The 22,138-nt window shown below is 46.7% G+C and overlaps 7 protein-coding genes across 7 annotated transcripts; 4 read left to right on the forward strand and 3 right to left on the reverse strand.

Moving 5' to 3' along the window:
• The first annotated feature begins 296 nt into the window (after positions 1-296).
• F4822DRAFT_367624 (uncharacterized protein) lies at positions 297-1,113 on the forward strand. The gene is made up of 3 exons (XM_051456215.1): positions 297-543; positions 597-699; positions 761-1,113. Exons 1-3 carry the CDS (start codon positions 453-455, stop codon positions 1,071-1,073), a joined length of 507 nt encoding a protein of 168 aa, XP_051310366.1. The 5' UTR covers positions 297-452; the 3' UTR covers positions 1,074-1,113.
• A 976-nt stretch (positions 1,114-2,089) lies between these two features.
• On the forward strand, positions 2,090-4,219 carry F4822DRAFT_415662 (phosphoglycerate mutase-like protein). Its single transcript, XM_051459250.1, has 3 exons — positions 2,090-2,415; positions 2,568-3,460; positions 3,525-4,219. Exons 1-3 carry the CDS (start codon positions 2,380-2,382, stop codon positions 3,679-3,681), a joined length of 1,086 nt encoding a protein of 361 aa, XP_051310367.1. The 5' UTR covers positions 2,090-2,379; the 3' UTR covers positions 3,682-4,219.
• A 2,497-nt stretch (positions 4,220-6,716) lies between these two features.
• F4822DRAFT_367672 (uncharacterized protein) lies at positions 6,717-8,854 on the forward strand. Its single transcript, XM_051456216.1, has 2 exons — positions 6,717-8,198; positions 8,260-8,854. Exons 1-2 carry the CDS (start codon positions 7,028-7,030, stop codon positions 8,595-8,597), a joined length of 1,509 nt encoding a protein of 502 aa, XP_051310368.1. The 5' UTR covers positions 6,717-7,027; the 3' UTR covers positions 8,598-8,854.
• An 808-nt stretch (positions 8,855-9,662) lies between these two features.
• Positions 9,663-12,029, reverse strand: F4822DRAFT_415667 (uncharacterized protein). Its single transcript, XM_051459251.1, has 3 exons — positions 11,773-12,029; positions 10,688-11,704; positions 9,663-10,626 (listed from the first exon to the last, which is right to left on the reverse strand). Exons 1-3 carry the CDS (start codon positions 11,840-11,842, stop codon positions 10,403-10,405), a joined length of 1,311 nt encoding a protein of 436 aa, XP_051310369.1. The 5' UTR covers positions 11,843-12,029; the 3' UTR covers positions 9,663-10,402.
• A 297-nt stretch (positions 12,030-12,326) lies between these two features.
• Positions 12,327-13,600, reverse strand: F4822DRAFT_367754 (uncharacterized protein). The gene is made up of 2 exons (XM_051456218.1): positions 12,978-13,600; positions 12,327-12,926 (listed from the first exon to the last, which is right to left on the reverse strand). The coding sequence occupies exons 1-2, from the start codon at positions 13,367-13,369 to the stop codon at positions 12,374-12,376; spliced, it is 945 nt and encodes a 314-aa protein (XP_051310370.1). The 5' UTR covers positions 13,370-13,600; the 3' UTR covers positions 12,327-12,373.
• Positions 13,601-14,712: 1,112 nt separating this feature from the next.
• On the forward strand, positions 14,713-17,268 carry F4822DRAFT_367715 (uncharacterized protein). Its single transcript, XM_051456217.1, has 2 exons — positions 14,713-15,571; positions 15,641-17,268. The coding sequence occupies exons 1-2, from the start codon at positions 15,205-15,207 to the stop codon at positions 17,101-17,103; spliced, it is 1,830 nt and encodes a 609-aa protein (XP_051310371.1). The 5' UTR covers positions 14,713-15,204; the 3' UTR covers positions 17,104-17,268.
• A 1,029-nt stretch (positions 17,269-18,297) lies between these two features.
• F4822DRAFT_415682 (small oligopeptide transporter) lies at positions 18,298-22,017 on the reverse strand. Its single transcript, XM_051459252.1, has 9 exons — positions 20,646-22,017; positions 20,255-20,594; positions 19,974-20,192; positions 19,796-19,923; positions 19,645-19,712; positions 19,383-19,588; positions 19,300-19,326; positions 19,027-19,241; positions 18,298-18,951 (listed from the first exon to the last, which is right to left on the reverse strand). Exons 1-9 carry the CDS (start codon positions 21,469-21,471, stop codon positions 18,464-18,466), a joined length of 2,517 nt encoding a protein of 838 aa, XP_051310372.1. The 5' UTR covers positions 21,472-22,017; the 3' UTR covers positions 18,298-18,463.
• Positions 22,018-22,138: the final 121 nt, after the last annotated feature.

A 22,138-nucleotide genomic window follows, 5' to 3' on the forward strand; every position in this document is an offset into this window, starting at 1 on the left:
CACGAGTAGTGCGACGGCCTTGCTGTTTTACACCCTGTGCCTTACCCTTTGCGAAATAAGGCGTAATGAGGCTCGAGCCGCTTCGGTTACCAGTTAAGCTTAATGTCGTCATGAATTTGTTGGAATTGGAGAGTATCATCGTGGATGGGGATGCAACTTAGTCGCCAGGGGAAGTCGGTATGTGGGCATGTAGCTGGTCATGTAGATGCGTATAAGTAGCCAAGAAACTCGCGATATCTCAAGTGAATTTTTTCTTCTTCATCCCATTCTCAACAATCAAAGCATTTCTCCTCATTTGTCTTCATTCCATTTTCTTCATTCTTCTTCGTGTTCATACCCTGGTGGCTGAACTCTCTTAATAACACTCATTATCTAAATCCTGTGGATATTCATTTCGATCACTCCCTTCACTAGCCAATTCGCCTTTTTCTACAACCAAAAAACCAGTCAAAATGAAGTTCCTCCACATCCTCGTCCTTGCTACCTCGGCTACTGCCTTGGTCATGCCCCGCCACCACGCTGGTAAGAAGGCTGGTGCAAACAGTGAGTTGACTATCCACTTCGAGCATTCGACTCATACTAATGAATACCTTTAGACGGCAACGCTGTGGCTGCTGCTGGTGGCAACGCCAACAACGCAAACGCCAATGCTAATGTGAATGCTGCTGCCGCGGCGATCAACGGCGGCGCCAAGAACAAGTAAGTTGCAGAGTCTCCGAAGACAAACTCCGAAGCTGGTAACTAACCTGGAACGCTTTAGCAACAACAACAAGAGACACCACGCCGGAAAGAAGGCTAAGGGCAACAATGCCAACGCTGCTAACGCCGCTGCGGCTAACAACAAGCGACACCATGCTGGCAAGAAGGCAAAGGGTAACGCCAACGCCGCCAATGCCAATGCCAATGCCAATGCCGCCAATGCTAACGGCAACGCCAATGCTGCTAACGCGAACGCTGCCAATGCGAACGCTAACACCAACAACGCGAATGCCAACGCGAACAACAAGCGACACCACGCCGGCAAGAAGGCCAAGAACGGTGGCAACGCCGCGAACGCGAATGCCAACAACTAAGAGGTTTAATATGGTGGCACTGCCAGGCTAGAAATATAAGGGCTGGTGATGTCTGGTTCTAAACTGGAGCGTAACCTACTCAACTGTACTGTACTCCTTGGGATATCGATAGGATGCGCATAGATTTAGCGTATGAGCACGGTGTACATATACCTATGGAATGAAGACTATGAGCGAGAATACCCTTTCTTTTGAGATTTGAAGTCTTTCGTCGTGAACTTGTGTTTTCTATAATTGCGGTGATACTGGTTTTGAGAATTGCCATGGTTACGAGAGTAAGTCGTCGCATGAGATCGAACATAAGGATTTGTGAGAAATAAGTGTTGGTATGTACGGGGAAAGAATAATGTAAGAGGACTTCTAAATAGGCTATTGGTAAGTTAAGTTGAAATTTGTTCTACTCAATTTGCAGTCAGCACCTAAAATCGAGCGACTCGTTCCCGGATTTTGCTTTTTAGGGCTGTAAATCCATCTGACATTTCTGTATGCAATCTCATTCCTACGCGAACCGTAAGCACTATGGTTCTAGGCACGGTATGAATGAAAGAGGATGAAACTTATTGCCCGATCCGATGATTAAATCCTTTGCTTTAAGATCGAAGAAGGAGCCGTCTTCTCCATGCCGTAAGGCACTGTGGATAGTCTCATCGTAACTAATGGTAGAATCACTAATAGGTTTGATCAACAGGGGGTTTCGTTAGTTCAATATGATGAGAACTGAGTGGCTTGCCCAGGTTCCTGGTATATGTTTTTGACTAAACTTATTCATTAATATCCACTCCTTCTTATTAGCTATGAGAGTGAAATCGAAGGCCGAAAGTCATCATGAATTCTTCCAGTTTCAGTGGTGAGATATTTAATTTCGGCCGAGATATCCAAGATGGATTACGTAGATGGCGGAAAAGTGGGACGGGGGAAATGCGTGTTGCACGTGATCGGCACACGTGATATGCATTGACCTCTTCTACTTAGAATACGCGACTAAACCCAAAACGTAAATACCTCGGCTACTTTCCATTTCTTAGTCCATCGATGGACTTGATACCTTAAGTAACCTCTACACTCGAGTCATCTCATTCCAATACTATTCTTTGCGGCTTACTGCTCAGATTCTCCATTTTAGAACACATAGGTGTAATCTAGAAGGATTTCAAGTTAATCCAGAATTATCTCTACGTTAGTGGATGGACAACGGAGTTAATGTCCGTCGGAGCTGATAACTCATCTTCTGTTTCCCCCCGGTTGCCCAATTGGAGTCTAGAACACCCGTATGGAGTCAATCATTGAAATATCTCAATAGAAATCAATGTCTTTAGAGGTCATATATGTGGCCCGCCATGGGGTAAGGAGATAAGGGTCCTAACTACAAGACCTTAACATATTCTATCGAGACAATACCCCTTCCAGTTATGAGACTATTCCGTCTTGGACCTTTGATACTTGGCGGAAGCCACCTAGACGCTATTTGATCAAAGATATGCTAACTTTCACCAGTTCCGTTCTCAATGGATGGTTGACCCGTCCACCGGCACCTACACCTCTCCAATCCGATCTCCAACTGGATTAGCCACTGACCCAGCTCTCACGTCTCATGGTGTTGACCAGGCAAATGAGTTAGCGGCACACCTACTAGGAGTTAATCCTCCGATAGATCAGATTTATTCTAGTCCTTATTATCGATGTATACAGACTATTCAGCCATTTATACGGAATTTCAGACGTGCCCAGATGCAATCGTCTGGAAATGTCTCAGAGGAGCCACCTCCAAAGATCCGTGTAGACTTTGGGCTTAGTGAATGGTATGGGTTAGCACATTTCGAGCATCCTTCATCTGCACCCCTGAATGAGCTGCAGGCTTTTTTTCCTGAACTCGATGCAAGCTACGGATCTAGCTCCGCGCCGTCGCGTCATGGGGAATCTCTACCTCAGTTACATGATCGGGTGGCAAGGGTAATCGACACAATCATTAGACGCACCGATCAGGAGGGCCATAGAGCCATACTAGTGTCTACTCATGCTGCAGTGGTGATCGCGCTTGGACGGGTTCTTACTGGACAAATGGACCATGACTTTAGTGCGTTTACTTGCGGACTTAGTATGTACAAACGACGAGGATCCAGCACCACACAAGCATCCGCAAACTCTGCCGATAAGACGGGAGCTAACGCTATGATCCCGACGGCGCGGGACAAAGGGCGGATCGAAGTACCAAGATCCAAATCCCATCTAGATATCGATTCTGCAAGTGATGTCGATCTCCATCCACACGACTCAAAGTGGTCCGATCTAGGATCACCAAGGAGGGACAAATCCGGACTCTACGGAGGATGGACTTGTGTAAAGGACTCCGACTGTAGTTTTCTTCGTTCTGGCGAGGAAAGGGGATGGTAAGCACTCCGCTAATTTGCTTCTTCGCGCGACCTTATTTTGTAGTTAACTAGGAAATGGCAGGAAATTCTCAGGTGACGAGTCATTCATCGAGGAAGATGACAATGGAGTGTGGCCATCAACCGTGGCCTCTCGTGCGAGTACTGCCGTTAATAAGGCAGGGATAGAAAGACGCAGCAGCAGCCACAATAACCCAGTACTCGGAAATTCTAAACTATGATCGATCTTAGAGCTCTAGGCATGCAGGTCAGCCTGCCGGCTCCAATAGTATAATCTGCAATCTGCGCACGGATGAAGTTCTTGACCAACCATTCGGCTGGTTTCCGATCTTCGATTTAGCGCAGAATACCTCGGTCACATATTTAAAACTGTTTGTTACCATCACCGACTCCCTTAGCAATAACTTCATATACCCGATTTCAATAGTAACAGTCCTACTCGTCGCACAAAGCTTTTATGAGGCTCTTTGACGTTTTAGTGTAACTCTAGCATGAAACAATCGTTACTGTGACAAGATTGACGGCGTTCTTAGACTGGTACTACCGACTAAGAATAGTCAACCTGTCATCTGACTTGTTTCAGGTCCCATGGAGCCTCAAAAACTATTGAAACTTCCTTCACTACTCCCTCAGGTCGTCGAGCAAAGTACAAATGTACTTTCTGGCCACAGGAGGGGTGTCAATCATTGCGACGAAGACGCCTTTCTACGCAGCTAGACAGTTGAGACCGAGTCTTAGATATTGACTTGTCAGTGAGGTCAGTACTCTTGGAAAATGATATGTCACAAAAGTGAGAATTGTTCAGTAAACCGGTTCTTTACTAGTAGAATAATATGGACTGTCGTATTTCGCCGGCATATACTAGTTTAACTAATGTACGGATCAGCTCCCAGATCTCAACTACTATTCCGATTACTGAGATATTCATCGGAACTCAACTCGGACGGGCCATTAGTCTATGTACACTCCTGACAAATGAGGATAAAACCGCCGTTAGTCTCGGATGACTCCTAGGAACAGTACTCTAGCTTCACGGCTACAGAACCCTGGAGATCAGCCTGGAGAATTCATGTCAGTAAGTAAAATACCTAGTGTCAATAATGTCTTAGTCGTCATCCTGGCGGTCGGGTCCCTTGCCGTCCAATGAGTTCGCCGAACTGGTGAAAACCCCCGAAAGCCCCTAATGTCATTGTTTCCGCCGTCTATCCCTCAACACCTCCAGCCCCTATATATACCACTTATTTTCTTGTTGCTTCATTGGTTGAAAAATGTGCTAAAAAGACGGGATGCAAAAGGAAAAACAGGACATAACATGTAAGACTCACATCAACCTGAATGTCGATTCGGGGCATCTGTTGTTTGATCTGAAGACAAATCAAAAAAGTCCCCTGCCCCATCTAACTTAAGCCTTGAGCCATTATGATGACATTGATGTCAGGGTAAGTCTGGTACGCGATTAGATTTCCGTATATGGCGTTTACCATTTGCCGAATTGGGCAACAGGGTAATAAGTTGAAAAACAGGGGGTAGTAATAAAAAAAAGAAAAAAAAAGAGAGAAGGCTGTAGTAATGATTTCTAAAGATATCGGCCATTGATATTCTCGACGGTTCGGGAAGTTAAGTCACAAGCTTGTCGAGTCCTGCGCGGTGCTAGGTGTTACTGCAACTTCGCTGCAGATTTATTTCCGACAGGGGACACAATCCACATAATCCTCTGGGCGGCTCGTCTACCACCCTACAACGCCCTCTTCCGTCTTCTCAAGCTCTCGAGTGGCTCACTTCGCAGTTAGCGCCCAGCCTGTTCTGCATGAATATTCTAATTTGGCAAGATACTACTTCGCATGCATAATTACAATGAACTGTTGGCTCTTAAGCGCAGGCGAGCCAGGTTACTTAAGAAATCTGTATCTGCAAGGAATGGCTGGTCTAGTTTAGGTAAAGATCATCCCTGGTAGCCACCCTTTGCCGACAGTCAGCCTGTGTTATACCGGCCCGAGAGCTGATGAGTCTCGACCACATCAAACCCCTACGACGTTAGCATCCAATAAGATCGACCGCAGCCCTCATCATCGCGCTTGCGCAGAGGGAAAAAGCATTCTTTGCCGCGCGAGCATTGTGGCTTCAGGCCGCATTAGTATTCCATAATTCGGCTCGGCTTCTCGGAGAGGGCTAAGCCTCGCCCACAAAGCGGGAAAACTAAACTCTCCGTTCTCTTAAGAGGCTGGCAGGATGGCTGGGTTACTTTCGCAGGCTACCCGACAATCCTCATCACAGACTGACAGCGCATCCAGCATTGTTCGGTCCTCTCCTTTCACATTTCGTTCAGCGCATAACCGGCCCGCGCACCTCCACCCCCTCTTCGGTTTACTTCCCCTAGACTGTACCTAATGCTTCTATTGGTCGGCTGGTACCGACTGTCTGGAAACCTCTGAGGGTTGCTCAGGGTTTCCAACGAATAGGCCGTCGGGATTCATGGGATGCTGGTCACAGTGTTAAAATATCGGTAATTGAGCCTGTCAGACCAGAAAATAGAAGCATGCATAATTGCTTTGTTTCCTTCTCGGGCGGGTGGAGACGAGCGTAGTCGCCAGAGGAGTGCAGACGTAGACGATCTCTATACCGCTAGTGTTGAAGACGCAACATTTTGTCACCTGCATCTTCCTTTCCGTCGCTCTGTCTGTTTAGCAGTCTAGCTAGTAGGTATTTCCCGTAGCGGTCATGTTTCTCTCATGCACGATCGGCCACCATAGAGCCTTGATTGCATAGAGCGTTGAAACAGTGTGTCAGGGTGTCCGGGTTTACGTCGAGGGTAGCTTTCCCAGACCTTGAGCAGCCCTTGCGCCGTGGCCCGTCCATTCAAGCACCGCGAAATTTGGGGTTGGATGGGCTTCCTCCGCTTAGGTATACCGCCACATACATTAAGCGTTGTCATTTTCCATGTCATCCGTTTCCCATTCCTACCCTACCACCTCGGCCAGCCTATCTCCGTCTAGTTTAGACCCCTACAATTTACATACACAAAAAAGTGACCTATTCTCTTTCATTGTGGTTCATGTCTCTCATATCGCCACCAATCTCCTAACTAGCAAAGACCAGAACGACTAGAACGAATCTACTCAGATTATACCAAAGTATTCTTCGAGACAAATAGGCGTACTTATCAAATCAAGCCGTGTTATATATCGGTACGCCAAGAAACAGGTAGCAGCAATAGTCGTTTTTAAAGACACCCGGGGCGTGTTTGCTATTCCCGAGGCTGCTTGTCTGCAGGAGGTGACACTACTCTTCAGTAGACTTGGCCCTATGTGTCGGGACGTGTTGGTCTATATTAAACACAGGGGTATTTGACTGACCCTTAGCCTCCACTTGCTCGTCCCTCTACATTGATACAGAAGTCATAAATACTCCTGCTCCCTTCACAATTCGCTCCATTACTAGCGTCCTTCGTCAACTAGGCCTTTTGATCGAGCTATTTGCCCTTGCTTTCACTCAGGCTATCTTCGATTCTGATTTTCTTGTTAATGGCATGTTAATTCAATACCTACTTCCGACAACGACTTGGCAAATATGGAACCTACGACTATTCAACAGAGGGGAAACCTAGGATCTTCACTCCCATTCCGTACACTAAAGCCTCATTCATCTCAACTGAATATTGGCCGATTCCCAAACACACGTTACGAGAATGTGGACAACACAATCCGCGTAACGGATTTCTCAGAAGCGCCTTTTTCTCCCATAAGTGAAAGGTCTAGTTCTTTCTCCCAAGCTTCGACCGCGGAAACCTGGGACTTAGCATCAACCGAGCCATCTTCCCCTCGGTCTCCAAGGACGAAGCACGAATTTGATGACATCCCTCGGCTTGGATCCATATCTCCCCACGCAGAGGTCCTTAAGCGGAAATGCGATAGCGCGGATGAGGGTAGTAAGAGAATCAAACTACAACCCCTGCATCTACCGAGCGTTTCGCGCCTTCATCTACTCCCACCACGCGACAACAAGAGCCGTCGCTTCATCCAACCGCATTATGTCAAGAGAGCTTTGCAAACTCCTAACTCTAGCCCTGAACCCAGGAATGAGTATACTCTTTCGGAAAAGGCATCGGATCCTATAATCCAATGGCTCAACGTCAGGAGACGAGAATCCAGCGATACAAAGCAGCCCCTCTCGGAACCACGAGGGCTAGTAGATATTTCCCTCAATATTAACTTGGACGTTGACGAGACACCACCGCCGTGTTTCTATCGCGAGAAACAGAAATATACCTCACAGTCCCGACAACAGCAACAACAACAGCAACCCACACCACTCTTGGGAGAAAAAGGAAAGGCCAAAAGGAAGAGAAAAGGAAACCAAACTAAATCATCGCATAACAATATCAAGTACACGGCAGAGGAAGGTGATTTTATCCGCTACAACAAGTACGAGATGAAATACTCGTGGGCCGACAACCAGAAACTGTTCGTGGAGACGTTTCCTATGCGCGACCCAGAGAAGGATCGACGCACCCAGGGCGTTCAAGGCGTCCACTATCGTGACAACCAACACGTACCCGTTCTTGTAGATGGAGGACGACGGCTTGTGTTTAACGAATATGGACACGTAAAGGCACGAGTCGCGCAAGTTAGACAACAGCGTGACGACAAACCGTACTTCAGCCTTGTATACTTATACCCTGAACGAGCCTTGAATTATCCTTGGGTGGCAGACAAATTCAAGAAGATGGCTGCCGAATTAGGTGAGTTCGGAACATTTCTTTTCGATGGAAGTCGGGGGGTATACTAACATAAATCTTATAGTTAAGGAACGTATCCCACAAAGGGAAGCCGCCAAACGTGATGCTATTGCGCGAGGCGTCTGGAAAGAAAAACTTGGTAATGGCGAGTGTGCATGCTGCCATAAGCCAGACCGAGAGAGGGATAATCACAAGCGCTACGTCCCCGGACGAGACGAAAGCTCTTTTGTTATGCCAACGCCCCTGAAAAACGAGGTCGAACCCGATTCGAACACGACGTTCAACTCGAATCCTCTACAAAATCGCAGGCATACATTATACATGCTTCAAAACGAGCTTACTCAAATAACGACTGAGAATGAACGACGATTACTTCAAGCGAGAAACAGCATGTCGAAATAAAATCTGACGTGATATGTTTATTCTATACCCTTCAACATATTGCATTACTTTACTTCGACTACTCAAATATACTTTTACCTGTACCTATTTACACCTACCTATCTATCAACGAGTATAGTCTATATCAACTCCACTATACATCTATACCACACTATAAAATCGACCATTTTTTACTACATATACAACCAATAACGCGACGGACGAAATCTAGTTAGCATACACGATACAACGGAGGACGACTAACACAACGAAACAGCATCCTGCTTAACCCAGGACGCACGGGAGAGGACTTGGCGGCAAAGAGTGGAGTTAGGGGGGAAAACGGGAGGCTTGGCTGAGTGACACCGGCGCCAGGGAATGGGACCGAGTTGTGATTTCTTCGGATTGGACTGATTACAATGGAGTATTGATTATTGACACGGGAGCGGACGGAACCGAACTGAACTGACTTTTGATTTGATTGTCTGACACGGGTCTACGGATTAATGAATTGAGGACATGGAACATGGATTGAATGTATTACTATCTTACTATTAACTTACCACCTATATACCTCCTTTTCTTTTGTTTTATTAGGTATTTTTTGTTACTATTTTATATTTTACCTACTTTACTAGAAATTCCACATTTTTTAGGCAAGGTGTTTATTACTATTCCTTCGGTGTACGGATATTTCTACATATCGTGCTTCTATTCTGGGACTCTTTGATTCCTACGGATCGTGTTTACTGTTATTTTACTACAACTATTCATGTACTTCGGATCGACGGATAGGATGGGGTGGATGGGAAGGACGACCAGTTGGTTGGATAAACTTGGTCGGTTGCCAGTAGGAAGAAGAAAAAAGGGTCTTGTTTGTAGCAATGGACAGTAACGCAAACATACATACATCCTCTCTGTTAGGTACGCAAGCCGCAATTAAGGGAAGCAAGTTTTTTTTTTCCTCTTCCTATCGTGGCGAACCAGGAAACAATAACGGCATAATCCTTTTGAGGCGTATACACAAATTGAGTTGGTTTTCTGCCATGTGATTTGTCAGTTTCCTTGGCTTACCTACATCTTACAGCATCATATTCGGTATAATCGTCCACATGTTGGTAGTCAGGCGCCTTATTAAACACCCCCCTACCCTAGCGTATACCTAGGTAGGCAGTCCGGCCACGCAGATATTAGGATCTAACGTCGTACGTACGGGTACCATCATACGGTGTAGGCCGGGAGCCCCAGCCCCCGTTTCGAAACAATCAGCCAGGAGAGAAAAGAAATGTTGGGAATGCAATCGTACGTGATTTCGTCAGAGACTGGCCCGACACGCCAGCTGTGCTACGCTATGTTACAACAATTCGAAGTTTAGGCCCTAAGTTTGCCTGACGGTGTGTTACCGCACCAATGGAAAATGCCAATGCTCAAGTGGGAATATTTATCTCCTCTCATCAGTTGTTCGTAGATACATAGGAATTCACATGGATTAGGTGTTAGACTCGAGGAGAGGGAGACCAGGGCGGCGAAAGCAGACAAATGTTTGCTTAAACCCTGCCTCCTAGGACTCGGCAAAAGACGAGACCCCTAACCCCCCTTTTTTATCCCTAGCGGAACTTCATATGCTCGTAACGTCTCGGCCAAGGGATTAACGCCGATGACTAGTGCTATAGAATCGGATTCTGCTGCAGATCCAACCGTCTACGTTCCACAAACCCAACTATTCGCAGGTATTAGCGTAGAATCGTGATGTCTATTGTTCCACCGAATTGACGCGCGGTACCATTTTTTTTATAACTAAACCGAATCTTCATAATGACACCCTTTTACAAGCGATCGGTCGTGAAATTATCTCGGGGTCTGCCGATGTATGTGATGAATTTGCTTCCCTCGGCCTTATCGCTGAAAGCCGCATCATCGTCGTCGTTATCTAGGTCATATTCCTCGAGGTCCGAAGCATTGCGAGTTCGGAAGGAATATGGATTCTGACCGAACTCATCATCTGAAGCAACTTCTTCATCGGGATAGTCCGCTGCATAATAGTTCTCCGCTGTTCGTGGGTTAGCCAATCAGAAAGGTAGCAGAGCGCCATTTTGGAAAACAGGGCATACCGTTCTCATCGTCTTCATCTTCAGCCCACTCATCTTCGCTGTCTCCACCGTCTCCATAGAAAAATTCGAGATCAGGCTCATCGTCGAATACGAGAACTCCAACACTTTGCGGCGGAGCATGTTCCATCTTGCTCGCGGGGACACGTTCATAGGTCTCAATGATGTAATCACTATCGTCGCTATCGCTAATGTAAGCATCAGTGTCCATCATGTCCACGTCCGTCGAAGCTTGTGCTGCTTCAGGATGGCGCTCTGCGTATCGTTTGGTCGGTTTCGGTTTGTATTTAGGTTGAGCTTTGCTGGGTGTTTGTTGTTTCTTCTCGGCTTCGGCCTGCTGGAGGTTAAGGCCGATTTGCTCCATCGCGTATGCATTCATCTCAGCTGCTAGCTTATCCATATCGGCGTCCCATCGGTTCGTCATCGATTTCGGTAGGTCAGCCTGGTACTTCTGGGTCTCTTCCTTCTTTTTCGCATATTTTGCTAGGCCGGGTTTCTTAAACTTCCGGGGTTCCTGCTTATCAACTTCCATTCGTTCAGACGCCGTAGGCGCTGAGCCAGATGTTGGGGCGACTCCATTGGTGATCGCTTGGTGATATTTCTGGAGGGGTCTCGCCGAGATCTTTTTAATCTTTCGCTCAACGAACAGCGCAGTAGCAGAGCGCTTCTTCGAAATTCCTGCACTAGATCGGCTAGAATTTGAAGAGCCCCCAAGCATAATATCCTTTCTCGACATGTGGAAGCGTCGCGGTTCGGAAGCGATAGCGTCGGAGCTGGTGGTGGGTCGGGTAGGGGAGATATTTGCGGATTCGTTATCGAGGCCATTATCACCAGTTCCATCATTGAGTATGATGTCAGGGGTTGTAGGGCTCTGGAATGCCGGGTTCCGTGTGCGCGATCCGGATGTGTGGATGATAGGCTTGTGGGATTCGGAAGGAATGTTCTCGGCGAATTGGGGGCGCTCTTCTTGTCGTTGGTAGACAAAGGCGTCGCTTCGGTGTCTTTTAGTCTCCTGAACACCTAAGGAAAAGGTCAGTTATTAGTATCTCTACCCGACGCTACATATTTATGAATTTGCGACAACTTACGGAGAAAAGACACGGGCGCCTCTTCGGTAGCTTTTCGCTTCACGCGAATTAACTGCGGCGGCATCGCCATGATGATTGTCGCAACTGAAATTTGGGTCTAGATAGAGGTCTCGGTTGCTTGTACAAGGTCGAAGACGAACTAACATTCGACGTTGGTCGTTGTTTAAGAAATGTCTTGTCGAATTGTTCCAAGATTATTCGACGTGGGGTTAAGTTTAAGCTATTGAACCTCATCTACAGTAGAAGTTGCACTCACTGGACCCCACTCTAGACCAGCTGCAGGTGCCCAAAGAAGCGCCTAACCCGCCCTATCATAGGCCCACCCTTTGACAGGAGCGCGCTATAATTACAGCGCATACAGCACTACGGGAAGGTGCTAATCAGTCACGAAGAAGATAAAAGGCAATTTGCACGGTCGGAGACAGTGCAAATAAACTTAGAAAATACAACATCATTTACACTTGAGCGTGTCTGCAAATCCCGCCTTCAAGAACGACAAGATTCATAATCATTTATCTATGGCCCCTACATACTAAATAGTTTCGGAGTACAGAGAGAATTCCCAGGCCATCGAATAATTCTTAATGGCTAGAGTCCGAACCTAGAACATCGGCTCTTGGTCATGCTTCTCCGCTTGTAATTGGGTACTGACAGCGACAGCCGCATTGCAACCACTTGATATTGCCCCCGGAGTAACTTTGTACGGAGTGATGCAATCGCCAGCGGCAAACACGCCCCTCACGCTTGTTTGATGCATTGGTGCATCGGCCACAATATCCCCCATAGGCGTGAGCGCGAGGCCAAGTTGGCTAACAAAAGCCCCTTGGACACTCGTCTGAGGACTGTGGGCCAGGAACTTCTCTTCCTTCTTGGTGCCGTCTTCAAATTCCACGATCGCTGAGTTCCCTTCGGCATTATTCAAGAGCCGCTTGATTGGCCGAGGCTCGACTTTGAATTTCGAACTGCCGGTAGTGCTGAGCTGTGCCGCTAGGTCGTTGTTACCATGGGTGTATAAGGTTACACTATCGCTAAGCTGAGCCGCATTCTCTGCCATATGGATGACGAGAGCAGGGATAACAACAGGGAATACAGCTAGGACTCCCGAGGACGACGAGCCACGATCTTCATAGCCGTGGCAAAACAAGCAATGGAAGCTGATAGCTTAATATCAGTATTCAGCTTGCATTGAGACTAAAAAACCTTACATTTTCTTTGTCCATAACCAGTCGTATCCATCAATGTCAGGATAAGTGTCAGCCGATCCGACAGCCAGCAACAACTTGCGAAAGTGCCATTCCTTCCCATTGCCATCCCAAACCACGAACTGGGAGTCGCTCTGCTTCTCAACTTTGGATACCGCAGTATCAGAAAATTGGATCGTGGAATAGTTAGCTAGGATATCTCCCCTAGCTGTAGCACGAAATTCCTTGGGGTCTTTGTTCTCCCAAGTCGGAACCATGTGTATCTGGGTCGCTTTGACATTCCGGTAACTCCCGGAGTCGAATACGACGGCAGTATGTAGTTGGCGTGCTAGAGTGCCGGCAGCAGTCAAACCAGCAGGTCCTCCCCCAATAATTGCAACGTCAATAGGCTCCATTGCGAAGAACTAATTCGAAAATCGCTCTTCAATTGAGAATGTAAGTTGTAAGACAATCTGGATGAACTAAAGAAGCAACACATCATATAAATACCTAGGTATACCCCTAACGAGGTAATGATCCGATACTCTAGCTGTGCCGCATCTTTGTATGCCACTGGGTTAGATTTGTAGAATACTATACGCCGCATATCCCTAGGGAGGTTTGCGTTGCGAGGGCTGGATTTTCCCCCTTGCTTCAGCGTTAAATGCACCAACCAATGCACCAACCAACTGTGCCGCATCTTTTTTCTACATGGTCTAAACTTCACTGTCGCCTTTTGATGTACGAATCTGTGTAATCATCAACTATGTCAGCTTAACTGTAAGACCCATAAGATATTATACCGCCCGGCAGAAATGTGGAGAGCTGTCTAGTACTTGTGGATCTTAACCGGTAATGATCGACCTTATCGATATCAATCCGTTCATTCCCCGGGGGCTGCCGCGGTTGCTGGAACTAAACCTAGCACGGACATCTAACCTGAAGGACCTTTTGCTCCGTTTACCATCACTTTATTCTTCTTCTTCTCAAATACAACAAATAGTTAACTGGTACATCATTATTTTATCGCCATTTCATAACTTCAATCATAACAACCAACCTATGATATGGTTGACACTTGGACTTATTATATCACTCATAGATCGAGTCAATGACGGAAGACCCTTTTTCTGCATCTCGCTCTCTCTCCACTTCTCCATTCATCTCCAGTCATCTCCATCCATGAGCATAAGCTGCTTTTCTACCCTTGGTCCGTGGCCCTTGTCCCGCAGGATTAGCGCTGTAGGATTTAAAGCGCTATTATGAGAACCTTATTTCAGCTCGATTCATATCATACAACTCTCCAAGGTCCATCGGGCTCTTGGAATGTTTCTCTTCGTGTTGCCTTTGGGTTGCAAATACCACATCATATCCTATGAAGTCTAGATGGACTAGCAGCTTACCATCGCACGTGGAAGCCGATATCTCTCAATGGTCGCTTTATTACCGTACACCTCTAGGTTTCTATGTTCTGCGAGTTGGAGGTCGCTCGGGCCCATAAGTACATACATACGTCCATCGTACATTAATTAATGTACCTTGATCTCGCCAACGCTGGTTAGTCCCAGTGGCAACGACTAATTGGAACGATCCAGACAGGCGTAAAACATGCGTCAGGACGACGCATATTGTCTGAATAAGGGTCATCATACCACAGGTATCTAGGTAGGTAGCGATGTAGGTAGGTTCCGTCTCGTATGATATCTACCAACTACAGCCCGGGTATTACCCATATACCGAAGCTATCTTTTCTACATTTCCATCTTCATTTCCCTCGAAGGATCTAGTTTTGTCACACTACTTTATCTATCTCTCAACGGTTTCTTCTGTTGTCAGCCATATACATTCATACTCATCAGTTTTTTTCCTATTAGCTATCAATTGATTGCATCTTGTCAGTTTAATATACGCCGGGCCCCTTAGTTGCCCAACGAACAACAAACGGCATACTAAAGCTACCTACATGAATCATGCTAGCCTATTCATTCGTGTTCTAGGTCAAATACGGACCCCAAAACAAGAGTGAGATTATAGTTGACTCAACCCAAAGAATTTCGCAAAAGTGCAACTTCGGATTGTACTATCAGTTGTGTTATCGTTGTCTCGAGAGTTGCTGAGCTCTCACCCAACATATTACGCAGTTCTAGGTTCGTGCAACAACTACCAAACAAAGCCATCGAATAAGCAACATATTGGCATAATCGATGGCCTCGAAGGATTATTCAAAAATTCTAGCCTCCATTTAATTTCCATGGACGCAACCATCGATCCTAAACTCGTCGAACCGACCATCTTGCACTCGGTCGATCCTCGACAAACCTCACTCAAGCATGAACTCGTGATTATCCATACCTCAGCATCTATTTCGCCCGGCATGTCTCGCCAGAAAGTACCTATTACCTTTACATACCAAAAGAAGGGAACAACCCCTCCCATCTTCGTGGCAGGGTCGTTTTCGGATCCACCATGGCATCCTCAAGAGATGGACGTTTCTATTGACCAACGCGGATGTCACCGGTTCACTAAACAAGTCTTGGTTGACGATGGGTCTGAAATACAGTACAAATTTCGAATAGGATTGGGAAATTGGTGGGCTTTGGACGATAATGCGGATACAGGTAAATACCCCCTTTGCCTAACTCAGCCTTCAGGGTTGCGTCAATCTCGTATACTAACAAGTTTGCAAGTTCTGGATAACTGCGGGAATACGAACAATATTCTTAGGGTCTCAATCAACAGACCTAGAGAAGTTGATACAAAGGCGCCGAACCCTCGTATCAATGAGATAAAGGGGTCTTCTACGAATAGTGGCACTCGGACTCCTGATTTCGCAAGGACGGCCGCCGAGGTGTCTGATTCAGCCCGTATTATAGATCCCGAGACTCCCGAAGCGGAGATGTCAGACGGAGAGGCGGGGGGATTAGGCACCCGACGTCTATCCAACACTCCGATTAGCCAAGTTGCAGAAACAGCTATGGAGGTAGCTACTATTGCTGCGACGTTGGATGTCGATAGTTCGGATTTGGATGAAGAAACTGACGATGAGGATTGCTCGTGTCCTGTGTTTTCGCACGAATTTATGGGGCCCGCCGATCATAATAAAGAAACGTCTGGAGATGATGGCGACCATGCTCGCGCTACTAGGGGTCGCTTAGGAAGCAAGACCGCCATGGATTTCGGCGAGTCAGCTATTGAATTTGATGATGTAGATTTCGACAACCCTAATTTGGAGGCATTCCCTTCGAATAATCGCGAGTCAATCTTGGCTGCGGTGCGGCGTATCTCGACAAGCATAGATGCCGATCGGTCAGTTGTACCAGGATTGTCGCCGTCACCTATCATTCCTATCTTCCGGAACTATAGGGCTGTTAACTCACTTGAGAATTCTGGTGTAACACCAAGTTCTTTAGATACACCCCCAGAAGAGAAGCGGAACCTTCGTCCTAACAATGCAGTGAGGCGCTCCGGCTCAGCTCGTGGTAATGCCAGAGCGGCATCTACGAGCTCTCTAAGGTCAATTGTTGAAGATGATGAACATCACAACGGCAAATCCACAGAAGCAGAGAAGCTTAAAAATCCATTCATTCAGCACCCCGGGCCTTCTTGGGGTTCTCCTGAGCCTGCCATAATTGACGATGAAAATGATGAAGGCATTGCTATGAATAACGAATTTAGGCGAAGAGCTAGAGATCCTGAAGATCCTACACCATTAGTTGACCTTCAACCCACAACGTCCAACAATAACGATGCAAACATTCTAGACCCTGGCCTGAACAAGTCTAGCCCGGTACCGGACGGCGATGTGGATGCTTCGGCTGAGGACGAGGATCATCCACTTCCTACCCAAAACAAACCCCTCGAAGATAACCCCACCATTTCTACACGTCGTCTGCCAGGCAGCTATGAAAGCGACAGTACGTCTAATAAAGAAGATAGCACATGGGAAGCAAAATCAACATCCGTTGACATCGGAAATCAGGCAGATGTGCGGAAGCGAACGGCTGACAGGCCAGTCACACCTCCTTCGACGAATTATTTCCAGGACTCTCACAAGCCTGCCGATTGGATCGATGTGTGCCTCCGAGTTGTATTCGTTAAGTGGATTGGAGGCCTCGCCTCCTGGTTATATCGTCGTAGGCACAGAGCGTAAGCTGCTTCCGACCCCTACATATTGATATTCTGCTCAGCCTGGCTCTAACACAAACCCAGGCTTATGGCGGCTGGCACAGCGGCTGTCGTCGTTGGTATTGGTGTGTTATGGCAGAACCCGATACGTCTGTAGTCGCTGTTGGAGCCGTGAGATGAGGCACAACTGGTATTGGTGTAGACCGCTTGGGATAGACGCTTCTGAAGGCAATTTCGAGTTTATCACCCTATGGCCCCTAGTCATAAAGACATCCCCCTAAGGCGTACTCGGCCAGGACCCGACTTGCTGTTGGTCGGCCCGTTTGTATATTGACCTAGTATGGATAGGATAGAATGGTGTATCCAATAACAAGTATGTGTTATTCCAACTACCGATGTGGATGTGACGTTCGGCCCGACGTTTTACACCCGCCTATTCGGGCCAACCGTTTCATTAGCAGTATTGTACTCGGCAACATCGAAGATTTGTCGGGTCGACTAATGTCCTACAGTTCTTACCGCCCGTTAGCCATAGCGTAGCCGCGCGACCGACCCCCGATAGGACAATCATTTATATATTATCCAATCTACTCAATACGTAATTTACAGCAATAAGGCAATGTCATATGTTCTGTTTCCATCCCCTCGGGACGGAATTTCTGATGTCAGGTACAAATATAGTAATGTGTAGAGTGTAGACCATGTATGTATGTAGGTGGTTTCCTACAATGCGACCCAACACTTGCATCGGAGTATCGTGTAACCAACGAACGAACTGATGGAACGGGAGATGGAGAAATTTACGGCGACCAAATCCCTAGGGAATCCCCGAAATTAGAGTAGACAAGGCAACCTGCTATGCGGTTTTATGGCGTAGAAAGTGTGTTGTTGCTTACTGTGTAGGTAGGTTGATGATATCCCGCGAGAATGGTTCGGCCCTATGGGGCGGAAGATTGGGTAGGGTGTATGTCTATCGGGACTGCCTCGTTATGCTGGGAGCCCTATGATTGTGTTACCTGTTACCTGGTAGGTGTTGGTAGCAAGGATAGGCTCAAAGTAGATCGTCGACTCAATATATTACCTAACTGATTCTATAGCAAGTTAAAGCGCTTGAGGCCTGATTTGATGAGTGGAGGAACCAGGAGCCTGGAACTAAGTTGATATACTGTCCGGCGAATGGGGCTTTATGAATTAAGTAGTCAAGGAAGCCATCGTCGAATCACCAATAGTAACCATGTTTGAAATTTCGCGTAGTAATTAGGTAGTATTTTCTAGACCTACACAATGATACCCCTATACTCGTACAAGCCCGTCTATCATCGATCTAGTTAGACTTTTCTAATATGATCCAATCATAAGCATAAGTGCGCGATATCCGCACTTCACTACCAGACTTTCGGACCGAATGTCTCTCCCGGCGGGAGCACAACCTGTACAGCCTCGCCCTTATAATCCAATGTGCCCGTGACAACCTCATTGCCCCACCAGCGCGGGGCATCTATACCATTCAACGTAAACGCGAAAAACACTGCCAACGTGCCAAGAGCGAGGCCTAGATCAAGTCCAGCTGAGGTCAAGTAATTCAACCTACTCCACCACCTATGATATCGCCTCTTGATCACAAATTGGAAGACATAGCCAACAGCACCCCAGGAGAGGTAATTGAGGGGTGTGGCGGGGGGTATAGCACCGGCACCGCCGAAGATTAGGGGCGCCATGAGGTATTTCGCGGGTGACTTGGGCCAACGCTTTGCTGCGATCCAGAAGACGACGGGTGCTGCAGCACCGAGGACGAAGAAGAATAGGAGGCCAGAGTAGATCTGACCAGGGGAGAAGACGCGGGAGGGACCTATGAGACCCCAGATTACAGAAGCTACATGGTATTAACACGGGCTAAGAGTGGTATAGAGGGATACCAGGGACGAGAAAGAGAGGGAGTAGGAAGTACCTGAGAAGAAAACGCGACCACCCGGGCAGGTGAAGCGCTGAGGTTGTGTTAGATCACAGGCACCTTCAATGTTGTTGAGCGCAAAGTTGAGAACGGCGATTTGGATGAAGCATGAAAAGGTTGTGGCGACCACTTGGGCTTGAAACATGGTTTTAGGTGGGATCTTCATGTAATGACCGAATTTCAAATCGGAGACAAATGACAGAGCTTGCGACCTAGAGGAACTTAGTAAGGCGTTGCAAAGTACTGTGAGAATACGTCTATGACACTTACATTGTGATGTAGCCATAGGTTTTAAACCTACAAATAATACGTTAGCAGTGCATTGAGAAGAGATTCAGGGGGTATGAACTCACAGCATAAGAGCTAAGGGCTTTCCATTCTGAATGTATCCGTACACGAATTCGGTCAGTACATTAAGACCGATCTGGTGATTCGTAACGGCCTGAATGATACCAATAGGTAGCGAGAACACGAACGAGATGCCTACAGCCAGCAAGAAAGCCCACCAGGTCAAATTCGTCGGGTACGCTAGGACTGAAACAAATGCGAGTGCCAGAACCTATATAACGATTTAGTAATAAAATTCCCAGATTACTAATATTTGGGATAACGAACGATTCCAAACAATGAGAAGTACCACCATTCAGGTGCTTCTTCATACTTCTGCATGAGCTTCATGTGTACTAAGAATCAGATTAGCATTGATGCATAGCGTAATAAATCTCTTTCATAAGCAAGAGGGGATTTCAGAATTCAATGTACATACTATCAGGTTTCTCGTTGGTGCTATTTTTATATTGAGCCCATATGGTTTTCCCATGATGTAGATAGGTGTAGACAACTAAGGCGGTGATGGCCGCAAATGATAACCCGTACGAGATGGCGAAGGTTGTGCTATGCCTTGATAAGCTAAATCCGTAAGGACGTCGCGAAGGGGACCAAACCTGATAAAAACTGGCGAGTATGCCTTGTATGCTTCCTCATCCAAGGTGAAGTCGGAGGTCAATATCTTCGAGACATTATATAAGGCGCCTGTATTGTCGTACGTGGAAGAGTCTGCCATAGGGAGATACTGGTCATACCACGTTCCTGTGTAATGGAAGAAGATATTAAGAATAATATAGAAGATCACGACGCCAAGCGTAGTGTTCGCAATGGCATGCCTAAAGATTCAGAGGTCAATGGATGTTTTTCAAGAAGCTGGTACGACTCGGATTGAACGAACCATGGAAACATTAGAGGCGACCCAGCATATCCTGCGATCTGTGCCCAGTCAAATGTGATGGGCAGCAGAGAAAGACCAGTTGTACCGCCAAACAATTGATTAATCACAGGACTATTAGGAGCCATCCACGTTGCGAAAGCGAATACACTTAGGAATTGCGCGAAATATCCCGGGATGAAATAATAGATAGCGGAAATAAGCGTTATGAGACCAAACCATCTATATCTTGGCATACGTCCACCGATGATAGATGGGTCTGGTGCTTGGTGTTTCTCGTACATGGCGTTCATTAGGGCGACAGCAACTAAGTTCCCAGGCCATATCATAGAGGCCGGGTAGACTATAAGGTGTTAATCATGTTGGCCGAAAGTTAAGAGCTATGTACACTCACCTAGGAACTTTCGCATCATGCCCGCGATCCCATATCCTAATGACTGGGTTGAGATAGTGAGGATAAGTTGAAACACTATTCCGAAATTTTGCTTATAGAACACAAGCTGCGCGAGAATAATATCAGTAGCGTAGGCTACGGAGAAAGATACGCTAGCCATGACCACGATAATCGAATGTTCCTTGATGTTAAAAGGTCCTGGGTTCAAATCGCATCTCATACCAAGCATTCTGATCTGTCGATCGGGTACTACCCTTTCCCAAGCACGACCAAGAGGCCAAGCGACAATCTGGGCGATGAGTGCTCCTAGGCCAATTGAAGGTTGCCTCAAGGAGAAGAGAGTATTCGTCGATGCGCCGATAAGAACCAGGGTCAACCCGATTGCCCAAGCTCGAAGAGTATTGCATGGTAGGTCCTCATCGTAGTTACGCACGGCGGCTCTAACCTCTTCGTATGGCGAATTTTCCTCGTTTGATTTATGAGCAGTTTCCTCATCGAACGAAGCTAAACTCCCAGAGTCCATTCGATGCAATTCTATACCCTCCTCACCAGGAAGGTTAGGATCTAATAAATGTTCGCGTTCTTCGCCCTCTTCGTAGTCATTGTCGTTTCGGGCGCTGGAATCAGCCCATTCAGAAAGGCGGTGTTTTATGCCATTGGCACCGGTATTATCCGTCTTATCAATAGAACCTTCATCTAGTCCCTCCGACTGGCTTTCTATCTCGAATGTATCGTCGTCGATTTCCCACCCATGAGAGGAATCGCTATCATCTTCTATCCTCTTACTAGCAGCCGTACCAGACGGCCCAGAAGATGTGCCAGCCATTTCCGATATTTGAAATAGTAATTCGGCTTATAACTTCAAATCATGAAAAGACTTGAAGGGTTGAGATCGAGATAGCGACGTTACACAAAGTACGAATGAGGGGGATTTCCGTACTCCGGCTGTGGCGTACACGGAAAGTCCGTGGAGATAGAAGCAACTGATGAGCCATGAACTTGCTACGTTCAACAAGCCATTGTTAATTGAGTTTCTCCAATATCGACTTAGGTGGGATGAATTATCGCCGATGTTATTTAGAAGATGGGTTAGTTAATGGTTGAGATGATTTGAGTGGATTTTATGTGTCGTCCCCTTCAACCACCAGGAGTAATACAGCGAAGGTTGAAACGTGTTCAAAGCCTCGTTAGTTTGCGTTCTTACCTAGGTAGGGCCTAGATCTCCAATGGATTGAATCCGTTAATTGAGGTATTTCAGTATTACGTTTAGATATCATAAGATGGAGTCAAGCAAGCTTTATCAGATGAAGTTAATGAAAATTATAAAATTATAAAATAAGAGCTAGGTAGTTGTTGTTTTAAGATGAGACTTGCTAAAGGATCTAGGGGAGGTACCCCCAAATTTAGATCACTCTGTCGCATGGCATTAAACCAGGTGCTTGGTACCGCTACAATACCCCCTGGCTGCAGAGCCCAATGCCGCTTGCCGCTTT

The sequence above is a fragment of the Hypoxylon trugodes genome, assembly GCF_022578975.1.
Source record: "Hypoxylon trugodes strain CBS 135444 unplaced genomic scaffold F4822scaffold_9, whole genome shotgun sequence".
NCBI classification, from domain to species: domain Eukaryota; kingdom Fungi; phylum Ascomycota; class Sordariomycetes; order Xylariales; family Hypoxylaceae; genus Hypoxylon; species Hypoxylon trugodes.